Genomic DNA, 13311 nt, shown 5'->3' on the forward strand with positions numbered 1-13311 from the left:
CACAATATAAATATAAATAGGTAAGCTAGAATATTTAATTAGCAAATTTTATTAATATTTTTTGACAGAAAAATCAGCTGATTAAGAGACATTGCGAGAATGTCTCTTTCTCCGCAATAATATTTTCTCTCTCGTATTCATAGAAATGTTTTCGAGATGTCTTGTGTATTTGAAGCTTGATTATTGTGAAAAATAATTAATTTGTTATATAATTAATTTGTTGTATAATAATTAATTTGGATAATTTGTCAGTGTATCTATCGAGCAATCACAACGTCTGATTAATGTCTTATATTACTACTGAAAAAAAATTAATTGAAGCTCTACATGACATATATGATTGAAGCGTCAGCTGATTAAAGCGTTAATTTACTAATTAATTTTTAAAATAATGTTATAAAAATTAAAATAATATAATATTAAAGATAATGAATGCATGATATCCTTGGATGTTAAGTCTTTATACACAAATGTTCCTAAATCCTTGGTTGTTTCGGCAATCAAAGATAGATGGAAAGATATCTCTCAAAATACGATCATTAACCTGAATCAATTTTTGTACGCGTTGGAATTTGTTATTGACTCCACGAGTTTTTCCTTTGAAAATGGTTATTACGAACAAATTTTCGGAATGCCTATGGGGTCCCCTCTCTCTCCGATTCTATCAGACCTGGTTATGGATGATTTGGAGTCATACTGCCGGAATGCACTATCTTTTTCACTGTCGGTTTATTGCAGATATGTTGATGATATTTTCGCTATTGTTCCGAGAAATCAGATAGACAATATTTTATCGCAATTTAATGGCTATCATCCTAGACTACAATTCACTTGCGAGATAGAATCAAATGATTGTATTAATTTTCTGGACATATCCATTATAAGGCAAAACCAGAAATTAACAACTAATTGGTACCGGAAATCTACATTTTCGGGAAGATATATTAACTTTTATTCTAACCATCCTCACAAATACAAAATCAGTACTATTCTTAGCCTCACTGATAGGGCTATTATTCTTTCGGACAGGAAGTTTCATTCACAGAATATTTCGTTGGTCAAACGGATTCTTTCCAATAATTGCTATCCAATTACTTTAATTAACTCAATCATTAATAGAAGACTTAAGTTTTTACAATCTAAGTCATATGATAATTATCCATCCGGGGGAAAAAAATCTTTTGACACATCTAAGGTAATCATTTTTCCATATGTCAAGGGATTAAGTGAAGATATACAGCGATTATTGGGGAAGTGTGGCCTTGAAGTCGTATATACTGTTCCTAACAGACTAGACAAATTAATTAAGAAAGGGAAAGACCAACTTCATCCCTATAAGAGAACTAATGTCGTATATGAGATCTCTTGTAAGAATTGCACTTCCTGTTATATTGGGCAAACCAAACGTCATTTGGAAACGCGCATAAAAGAACATAACTCTAACATCAAAAAACATGAAAGTAATTATTCGGTGATTAGTAAACATAGATCGTCGCTTAATCATGATTTCGATTGGTCTAATGTATCGATCCTACATAATGAAGCTAACTTGAAAAAGAGAGAAATAAGCGAAATGATTTTTATTAAAAAGCAAAAGAATTCTATAAATTCTCAAAGGGACACGGAAAATTTAAATTCAATTTATGACACTATTCTCAAATTATTTTAGTCCCATCCAACGCATTTTTTAATTATATTTTTAATTAAAATTACCTTTAAGTATTCAAATTTAATATTACTTTTAATTCTTTCGATACATATCCTATTACGGGTTTATAGAGTCCTTTAGCTTTATTATTGTAATTGTGTTTATTTTTATTTTAATTATTTGACTTTTAATGCTCTCAAAACAATGTCTCTGACTTACTGTTAGTTATACACGTCAAAAATAAACACCATATCTCAGTTTGATACTGACTATGATTCTGTCAATTTTAACTCACATTCTAACATAACATCATGTGCGTATAGGGTTTACCACGTTACATTAAAGAATAGGTATTACTAATTACAATATTACTATTATAAATCAAAAGTGTTAACTAAATGTATTAACGACTCTGTATTGTGATCAATTTTTGTAGCCTGAAGAGGACCCAATTTAGGGTCGAAACGTCGTAATAAAAGAATTATTGCTTCAGCCAGTGTTGGTCAATAAAATACTCTTAACCTTGTTAATATAATATGTATTAAATAATAGGATCTATAATACTTTATCTTATACATACATATTGTATATATTATATAGATATAAAGAATTTCGCCTAATTATTTTCGTGCAATGAAATTATCTCATCATTTCGTCCTATGTCTGACTTAATCTATACTTAACTCCTTGAATGCGTAATGAGTATAATTTCCAGTGTATCTTATACTTATATATATACACTAGCGGATCCTGACGTCGATAGCTCTTTAATGTTTGTTTTTCTTTATTTATATTTTTTAAACAAATTCAGCAAAACTGTTTCTTTTAATTTGCAAGGGGGAGGGTTTTAACCCCAAAACCCCACCCCCAAGATCCGCCAGTGTAATATGTTATAATATTTTGGACAGTTATCAGCTGATTTCTGTCAAAAAATATTAATTGAGAATAAGATATAACATATTATTTACAACAAATTACTATTTTAATTTTTAACATATTATTTTAAAATTTAATTAGCAAATTAACGCTTTAATTAGCTGATTTCTATGAAAATATATTAATCGAATTTAAACAAATTTTATATTATTTTTCAAAAAATATGTTTTTTAACATAAAATCGAAGAATGGCGCGCGCTTGTGTTGTTCTAGTATTATAATATTTTTGACAGTTATCAGCTGATTTCTGTGAAAAAATATTAATCGAGAATAAGATATTATTTACAACATATTACTATTTCAATTTTTTACCATATTATTATTTTAAAATTTAATTAACAAATAACGCTTTAATCAGCTGATTTCTGTGAACAAATATGAATCGAGTTTAAACAAACTTTATATTATTTTGTTTAAAATATCATTCTTTTTAATATAAAACCGCAGTAGCGCGCGCTTGTTCTAGTTCTACTTTATAATAAGACAAAATAAGATAATACTAAAGGATAGCTTTGTCCTCTCCAATTTTGCTGAATCTTTACAATATTGTGTATTTTTGTATGTAAAACACGAATCTGTAAATTAAAATTGTCGCTCTCAAGTAGAAAAAAAGTTACAGTAGGTTTCGCTCCCCCTCTTCCCCCTGTAGAGGCGCCAGATTTTAATTTACAGATTTGTGTTTTACACACAAAAATACACAATACTGTAAATGTGCTATATTTATATTGATTTGATTATATTTATACGATATCAGGTCAATACTTAAACGTATATTTTATGAATAAATAATAAATTCGACTCACATTTCGACTATTCTTCTTCTTCGGTCTCGGCGTACTCCGGATTCCTCGCCGGCACATTTTTCCTGTAGGAAACCAACCTCTGCGTCGGAAACTATCCTCGTAGAAGCTTCGAAATACTTGCACTCGCGTTATTTTTTTTCTTTCGCCACGCCCGGGTTTTATCACATTTTCGACGCGTTTCGGTAAAACGTGAGAATCGCGAGAACTTATTCGCGCGCGAATAAAACCGATGCTCCGTTTTCGTGACGCCACTTTTTTTAAAACCTACTTATCGGAGGGCTTTATCAAACAACGAATATATATTTTATATTTCACTCAATATTCCACGACGAAGAAATCGCGGAAATCGCGCAGGAGATTCGCCGATTATTGTTTATTATCGAGCGTATTTCGACGACGCCGCGAAAATATTGTCACTTGTTCGGAGAAAAAAGTTTTGAAGAGCAACGTAGGATATTGAAATACCATTATGACAATATGGCGACGCGATCGTTGTTGTACAGTCGACCTGCCATTTATACGATAATTAATGACGTGGAGACGCTAATTAATACTCACGCACGACGGAGCTCTCCTTCCATATTATCCATAATAAATTATATTGAAAATATTTTTTAAATATTTTCTTTCTAGATATCTAATAGAATAAAAATTATATATGAATTGTTTACAGAATTACATTACCAAGATGTCGATATAATCTGATGCGGCTCTATAATATTATTTTTAATTATCTCTGACATTCTATCTCCGATAACTGCATATGCGGTTACATCTGCAATAGAAATATATTACGAGAAGAGGTATAAATTATTTGTATATAATGGCAATAGAAAATTTGCATTTTGCTTTGTTATATTTCGAGGACAATAAATTGCATGTGTTTTCTAAGAAATTGTGAAATTGAAATATCAGATATTTATTGTCGTTTTTATAATCCGTATTTTATTATTTTATATTAAATCGCACAATCCATATTTCGCGTTGCATTTATTGTATAAAACAGATAAAGATATATATTTTCATAACATAGCTATTAGTAAAAAGGTATCGTATTTTAACTCGTAAATAAACCGTACAAATGATTTTATATGATTATTTGTATGAAGCAGCAACGCAAATTAATTTTTTAATTTACGATATCTTTTACGTTTGAATTCAACTACAATTATTTTCTGTGTTAATCGATATGGAATAATTAAAAATCATTTTTGCGTTATTATTTTTTTTTTTTTTTTAAATGTTTTTGAATTCAAATAATATAATAAAGTTTTTCTCTTGTTATTTTGCAACCGATTTTATTTTGCAACCGACTTCTTCCACTCCATATCGAACATTGATAAATTAACATTGATGATATACCAAAAAAATTGTATTCTCATCTTAAGTATATGCCACTGTCTATATAACATCTTCCAGTAAAATAGAGGCATCAAAAGAATCCTCTTAATTTAAGAGGCCAGGGTGTCTAGCGGTCAGGGAAATCTGGAAAACCGGGTATTGTCAGGGAATTTTATAAATCTGGAAATGTCAGGGAAAAGTCAGGAAATTTAACGATTTATCTGGATTTTTTCACATTCTACATTTTTCTAAATAATTCGAAATTTTTTATTAAATAAATATAAAATTTTCACGCTAATTTTCTGTTTTGTTAAAAATCGATTTATCTACAAGCGTGTTCGGTTATTTATATTTTCATCGTCGTGTTATTTTATTTCAATATATGTTTCACAGAGACGAAATTAAAAGATGAATACCAAACAGCTTTGTCTGTACGACAAAAGTTGTGCGACCGTAAGATGTGAATAAGACCGATATTACTACTACTAGTCACGAAGCAATATAAATTATTAGCAAAAAATGTTTATTTAAAATTTTATTTGAATGTTTATTAAAATGTTAATTTAATTTTAATTTAAAAATATTATCAAACGTTTTGCTGTGATTAAGTAAGAAAATATTAATAGCAACATATTAATAACATGTTAATATATCATATCATATTAGGCATATTAAGCTTATTAATATATTATAACATATTAATAGAATTATTCGAGAATTTCATTTCAATTCATTTAATTTTATTAAAAATATTTTATTTAAAAGTTTTGTTATGATATTAGATATCATTAAATATATTAAAATATATTTAACATAATTTGTTAAAATATATTAAAAATAAATTTTTACATAATATAAATAAAAAAGGTGATTATTTAAATAGTTTGTAATGACACGTTTGTTTCGATTATCGTATACAAAAGATTTCATGATTTAACATTTAATTCATTTATTATATAAATGTACGCAAATTATGTATTTGATAAAAATAATACTAAAAAGTCAGGGAAAAAATTAATTTCTGGTCTTGGAAAATCTGAAAAAGTCAGGGAATTTTTTTCATTGAATCTGCTAGACACCCTGAGAGGAAAATTTTCTAAAGAGATATTCTTATTAAATATTCTTATTAGATATTCTTAATATACAAAAATATATACTTAATGGAATGTTTTTTTATCAGTGTATTATTGAAATTATTAATCGTGATAACAAAAAACAGTCTTACAAATGAACATTTGTTATTTATTACATGTATATTTAAATGTTACACATATAATTGAATAATTTTTATGTATTGACATAGTTAAAAAAAACACATTTTTGCTTATTATATTATTATTTTTAATATTAATTGGTAAACTTATAAATTTATTAAAATAATTTAAATAATCTTATTTTATTATTTTATTTTTAATTTATTATTAATTTATTATATTTATTTATTGCTGAAGTTACACAAAAAATTAAGAATATATTCTCAATTTAAGAGGATGCAAAAAGCAAAGATAAAGATGGAAATATCTTTATTTAAGAATATCTATTAAGAGGACTTATTAAATATGCATTTCAAGAAAACAATTTTTTCGGTGTAAGAATACTTTCTCTTACAGATGATGGTGATAGCAAGCGACGTTCTCAATATAAGCATAAGCTCCGAAGCAAAGGAATACGACTTAGATTATGTACCGTATGATCAACGACCCGAAACTTATATCGTACCCGCAGTGTTTTCGTTAATTTTGGTCGTAGGTGTAGCCGGAAACGGTATCTTGGTTCTTATCCTATTATGCCACGCCAATATGAGAAATGTACCAAACACTTACGTACTATCTTTAGCCCTGGGCGATCTTTTGGTGAGCATCTTGCAATTACGGTTTCTTTGCTTATCGATACTTCCTCTAACAAGACGAATAAACCTCTTGAAACAAATAATTCTTTATCACACTAAAAACAAGAATAATACAAATAGCTTTCCTTTCAAAAAATGTCAAAAACATATGTTTTTTTCTATAGAAATAAATCTCTGTAAAAAAAAATATACATATATAGTGTGCTCTATAATCAAAGAAAAAATATATTACAATGCTTTATTTTGTATCAATGTTTTTGATCCTTAAATAATTTTTATTTATACGAATATTAATTTAATTTCAATTAATTAATTTAAAAAATCAAGATATAAAGAAAAATTATACTATATTTCTTGATATTTTTGTGTGTGATTTTCCTTTTTCTTTTATAAAAAAAGAGATATATATATATATATATATATATATATATATATATTGGTGTGCTGCATAAAAAATTCGAAGAAAAAATATTATTACAATGCTTTATATACTGTATCAATATTTATAATTTTTAATGATACGAAAACTGATTTAAGAAATCAAAATACAACGAAAAATTATACTATATTTCTCGCTGATTTTTCTTCTTTTTTTTTATGTTCTCAGATAATTTATTTTATATATGTACATATTTTTATACATACAATTTAATAACATATGCTGAACCGACCTGTAACAAAATTCTTTGTTACAGGTGATTGTGACTTGCGTACCATTTACGTCTATTCTTTACACGATCGAATCGTGGCCGTGGGGCTTAACTATCTGCAAACTATCCGAATGCGCTAAGGATATTTCAATCGGTGTGTCGGTGTTTACTCTAGCGGCTTTGTCAGCCGAAAGGTAAACATCTTATTGCGCGACGAGAGGTTAAATCAAGATGTTAGATACAGTTGGTCGGATGCCATCACGAATATATCCGCAGCTCGATTTAACTCACTTAATTAAAATTTTTTATGAAATTTTTATTATGATATATTTGAGCACACATAAAATAACTCTCTTGAAAATTAATTAAAGCGTGCTATATATAACTCATATATGAATGGCTAAGAAGAAATGTAACACTAGTGGGTGTAACATCATCAGATTGATCCATATAAAAGCGGTCGTTAATTTTTCATTATAATTTGAATGTTGTTTCATTGAAATAATTTTAATTTTATAATTCTATTTCGATCTCAACATTAATCCTTCTGTCAATGAACGAGTATCCGAGTCCCGAGCAATTTTAAATATGTCGGACTTTTTCTTTGCCCGAAATAAAATACAAAGGGCCTTTGTATACAGAAACTTCCTAAAATAAAACGGGAAAGAATATTTGATGTCCAACAGCTATAAAAAAATGTGTCAAAAACAAGTTGATATATCCATACATTGATGGAAAAAATATGCATTGACAGAAGGCATTTAATTTAGGCGAAAACGCGAACGTCAGAAAGATCCGATACATAAAGTAAAAATTAATCAATTGTTTGTATCTTTCGAGTAATTTAAAATTTAACTTTGAAATAAACGAGTTTGCATCGTCTATAAGGTACGTAATGTATCCTCGCATCTTCTCACGATTCTCTTTCCGCAGATATTGCGCCATCGTGAATCCCATCCGTCGTCACGTAGCAGGTTTAAGCGCGAAACCGCTAACCATTTTAACGGCATCCCTTATCTGGGTCCTAGCGATTGTCTTAGCTATGCCTGCCGCGCTTTTCTCCCACGTTCCGGTTATATCGTTGCAAGGAAACCACAGCATTTTAGTCTGCAGTCCCTTTCCCGAGGAATTTGGTAAGACTCCCATCTTGAATCAGGAATGCCGCTAACTGCGATTGAAAACGCAATAAAATTTATATTGTTTTAAATAATTCATAGTTTTATTCTTTTTATATTTTTATTTTTTATTTCCCGGTAAAGATTATATATTTTAAATATTTTTGTGCTTCTTATCATCTCTAGTCTTAAATATAGCTCTTTGGAACCTCAATTTATGTCCAATTAATTTAACACTAAATAAGCGAGAAGATATATGCATATCTTGACCCTTCTGTCAATGAACGGGTACCTGGGTATCTATATATTGATTAAAGGATGAAATATTATGCATTGACAGAAGGATTAAGATGTAAAATAAATAAATAACCACTGCTATATTACCTGCCATTTGTATCGCACAGGTGAGGTCTATCAGAAAGGCATGGTAATGTTCAAATTTTTGGCGTATTACGCAATACCGCTATGTGTGATAGCCGGTTTCTATCTGGGGATGGCACGGCATCTAGCATTGTCCACCAGAAATATGCCAGGTGAACTCCCCGATCATCGCTTTGAACAGATAAGGGCGCGCAGGAGGGTACATGAAAATATATTAATTTCTTACAACACACATCACAAAACGTGAAGAGCATGTTTCGCACGAATTAACCCTTCTGTCAACGAACAGGTATCCGGGTACCCCCAAAAAAAAAGAATATTCGATTCCCAATAGCTGATGTAAAGAAATTGTCGCTTGTTTGTATCTCAGTTGGTACCCGGGTACTCATAGATTGATGGAAAAAATTATGCATTGACAGAGGGGTTAAACAAGAAATTAAAAATTCCATTTCTCTTGTTGGAACATCGTTATATTGATGATCTCTTGTCTTCTTTTTTTGCTGCAATAACAGGTGGGCAGAATGGTGATGTGTTTCATAATCGTATTCGTGATTTGTTTTTTACCATATCACGTGTTCATGCTGTGGTTTCACTTCTCCCCAACGTCGCGGGACGACTATGATGATTTCTGGCACACCTTCAGGATAATCGGTTTCTGCCTCAGTTTCAGCAACAGCTGCGTTAATCCCATAGCCCTTTATTTCATTAGCCGCACGTTTCGTCAAAGGTAAGCGCGCATATAATTCTCATGTGTTATAGCGTGATCATCGAACTATAAAAGCTTATCAAAGTTATAACTTACTTTATAGTTATTCATAAACAATATAATTTTTTATTTAATTTTTATGTGACAAGTAAAAATGCCAAGGAAAATCACAATTGTGTACAAATCGCGCAAAATTTATTCTAGCAAGCAAAATTGCCACTTACAATTCCAAAATAAAAATCTCGTTAGCCAAATTAATTTATATTAACACAGAAGAATATGTAATAAATTGTTCGTCATTATATGATTTTTTTCAAAAAAATCTCGTAATTGTGGATAAAAAATTCGAATTGGTATTTTGAATAAAAAGAGTTTATTGCAAGATTTCGATTTCGATTAATTTTTAATTAATTAAGTACAAAATTTATAATTAAGATAGAGAAATAAAAATTTGTATATTATTTATATTTTTATATTCGTATGCAATAATGATGATAAAAGAAATTTTATTTTTTAAACAAAAATTAGTTATATCTTTTTATTAATAAGAAACACAAATAATATTTTAATAAACAAATAAACTTTTTTGTGAAAACAATTTTTAATTCTGTAATAAAATAAAAATTATTATATTAATTTTTATAATTCAATCCTTTGTTCTAAGATTCGAGTTCATGCTCTAATATTTCCTTTTTCATTCTTAATTTCTTGAATTTTAACTTATGCTCTTCTAGTAAATATTGTTTCTTAATTTTAATTAAGTTGAATTTTGCTTTAATTAAGTTTAATTTTAATTAGTTTAATGATAATTGAATCTGTATAAGAACGAATAACATATAAAGCTATTAGGTTTATGAATTAAGGAACATTTCGTCAAATTGTAGTTTAAATTGTTATTGAAAAATCTCAATGCTTAGAAACAATGATGCGAAGTATTTTTAATAACACAGGTCGACAAAAAAATTTTTGTCAAGTATCTTTAATCAGAATAAGTGTTTTTTATAGATTTTCGGCTACAAAAAACAATTCCATTGTCCAAATTGCTCCATCGCGTCAGGTTTTAAAGTTATTTTAAATTTTAAGATGAGAAATTAGCGATTTATAGGAAAAAAATGTATAATAAATAATAATAAATCACTATACTGTCACTAAAATAATAAAAATCGGCAAATGTTTGATTTACACATTGATTCTTCATTAGTAAAGAACATAAAATTGTCTCACAAATGACAAAAATGTTTGTATTTTAAGAATATAGTGAGAAAATATAGAATATGTTAAGATTATAGAATAGCAGGCATCTATTTCTATGTTTGTCAAAATTAGTGAAAACGAATAGTCGGATTTCAATGTTATAAGGTAACGTTTTTTTCTTTAATAAAATATATAGTAATTTTATTAAAAATGTTTCAAAAAAATACAATTCTAAAATAACTGGAATAAATTTTTCAGAATCAAACAAGTTTTATTAAGTTCCAATATAAGAAAATATTTTCTTTTTAATTTTTGTTTTAATAAATCACATTAAACTTTTGACATTTTAATAGCAAAAATGTGTTTAATTAATGAATATATTTATTATATTATATATTTTTTCCTCTAAATCGCGCTAATTTCTCATTTTTAAATTTAAAATAACTTTAAAACCTGTTTTTTTTATTAGCCTGCGTAATATAACATTCTTGTGCTGTTTTCTGTTTAATATATAGATTTAACAAATATCTGTGCTTTTGTCTACCGGGTGGCTCCGCCATTTGCGGCGGAAGTCGGATGGAAAGGAGCCGAATTCGAGACAATGGTGGTTTCTCCCAAAGAAGGGGCGATATGCGAGGCACGTTTTACGAGACCAGTTTCGGTTCCACCTTCCGAAGGCGTACGCAAGAATTTAATTCGACCGGGGTATTCGAGATGGGCAGTATAGAAACGACTAGACCCACGAACCCCAGCGATCGAAGGTTGCTTTCGTAAGTAATCTTCTAGTATTTTAACGGAATACGGAAAAAATGTCCTCGCACACATGCAAAGTGTGAGTGCGGTTGACAATGATGGACTAAAATAGACAAAGGGCTTCAAAACGGTTACCTTTATTACGGTGCTGCAAGCTTTATATGGTAAAAAAAAAGAGATGCATTGATATTTCCGAAAATCGTGTTTGCTCACTTGTAATTTTTTCGTTAAAAAAATGATTAATTTGAAATTACATCATATATGTACAATATGTAATGTACATCGCAATTTTTCCTATTTTACGCTACGTATACTTTCAGATAAGATTCTTCTTTTACGTATGACATATGCGACTTGAAATTGCAATCCTCTTTTCCGAAGAAAGATTCTTTCCAAAGTAGACTTTAGGATCTACGTCGACAAACCTTTTTTTTAGATTAATGATGTAATGTACAGATATATAAATAGTTGAAAGAATAATGATTTATATAGACTGTTAGACTCATTTAATTCAAAGACTCATTTTCTATTTTCAGAAAATAAATATTATTTATTTGATTTTAATAAAGGAATATAAATTTGCTTTTTAGAAAGAATCTTCTTTTTTTAATAATTGTGTAGAAGTAAATCATATATAAAAAATTTATTTTTCCATTAAAACATAAAATATGTAAACTAGTACTTTTAAAACATCCGTACCTGTGCAATATGTATTTTCTGCTCAATCTAGTCATTGTTAATTAGCAGTTTTTATCTTCTCATACGTTTCTTGTATTTGAGAGAATTAAAAATTGATCAACTGAAAAAATAATAATAATTCTGTTATATATTTATTCAAATGAAAAGCAACGAAATAGCAGACTTTAATTATTAATACGAATAAATAAGTATTAGCCGTTAGAACAAAGCGAAAAAGTACAACAAGATATATTCTTCATTATCTTCTCTTTATTATTCTTTTCGCAATTAAAATGGCTGACTCTCACCGAATTAAAAATTAAATTTCACTCTCATAAGAATATCGAACAAAAGACTATAAAAAATATGAAAGACTCGTTTCTTGATATCATAATTAATTGTAAATAATTTTAATATTATTTTATATTTTTAATTATACCAAAAAATATAGATATGTTATATTTGTCTTTCTAAATATATATGTTCACTGAAATAAAAATGAGTTCTCCATTTATCGCCCGAAAATTTGTAGTATATTGATGAGATTATATGTGATTACGAGATTATATACGATGTAATGCTATAGTTGATCTATTACAATTCTATTTAGCGAGTTTCGTATAGGATTATCTCTATCTAAATTAGATTTATATGATGTGCAACCCACTCACTAATACATTCAGAGAGAGAAGAGTACTTAAAAAATAATCCAAATAACAAAATCTCATATCATCTGCACTGAATACTCTACATACGGGGTGTCTCAAAACTTTTGATTCATTATATTTTTTATTTAAGTAAAAATCGATTCTCTAGATGACTGAAAGAACCGATGCTTTCGAGACATCCTGCGTCATACATTTCACAAGAAAGCCGTATTTTAAGATATTTTGTACATTTTCCACACACATGTGCTTTATGTGGCCGAACTTTAGTAATAAAGATAACTCGCTGTGTATGTGCATACATATGTACTATATAATAATTTATAAATAATGTTGTCTCCTTGTTTTTTGGGCAAATAAAAATTTTAATTGTTAGAACGTACACAGAGGCCGGTGTTTGGTGTTATCTAAATAAAATTATATAGATGATCATCTAGATGAAATTTTGGCATCATCTTATCTTTATATAGATAATAAAAATATGTATTATCTATATCTGCATAAAATGAAAAAAGTGTTATCTTTATTAAATTATCTAGACGAATGTTCAGATAATTTGGTTTAGAGTCATAGCACATAAAAATACTTAAGT

The 13311-nt window shown here is 28.4% G+C and overlaps 2 protein-coding genes across 6 annotated transcripts in view; one reads left to right on the forward strand and one right to left on the reverse strand.

Moving 5' to 3' along the window:
- Window positions 1-13250, forward strand: part of LOC145944805 (neuropeptide CCHamide-2 receptor) — a 51198-nt gene extending 37948 nt beyond the window's left edge. For 4 of the 5 annotated variants that reach the window (XM_083053364.1, XM_083053366.1, XM_083053367.1 and 1 more), the window contains 7 exons: window positions 4061-4190; window positions 6339-6581; window positions 7273-7421; window positions 8161-8360; window positions 8747-8922; window positions 9236-9450; window positions 11139-13250. In XM_083053364.1, the coding sequence (XP_082909490.1) occupies window positions 6339-6581; window positions 7273-7421; window positions 8161-8360; window positions 8747-8922; window positions 9236-9450; window positions 11139-11397 (1242 nt within the window). In that variant the 5' untranslated portion in view covers window positions 4061-4190 and the 3' untranslated portion in view covers window positions 11398-13250. The remainder of the gene's footprint in view (window positions 1-4060; window positions 4191-6338; window positions 6582-7272; window positions 7422-8160; window positions 8361-8746; window positions 8923-9235; window positions 9451-11138) is intronic. The other variant, XM_083053365.1, reaches the window with a different exon arrangement.
- The window catches only part of LOC145944327 (uncharacterized), a 281689-nt gene that overhangs the window by 778 nt on the left and 267600 nt on the right, over window positions 1-13311 (reverse strand). The window lies entirely within an intron of this gene.

The sequence above is a fragment of the Prenolepis imparis genome, unplaced genomic scaffold (assembly GCF_030444845.1).
Source record: "Prenolepis imparis isolate NDT839.2.m4 unplaced genomic scaffold, iyPreImpa1.0 SCAF_13, whole genome shotgun sequence".
NCBI classification, from domain to species: Eukaryota; Metazoa; Arthropoda; class Insecta; order Hymenoptera; family Formicidae; genus Prenolepis; species Prenolepis imparis.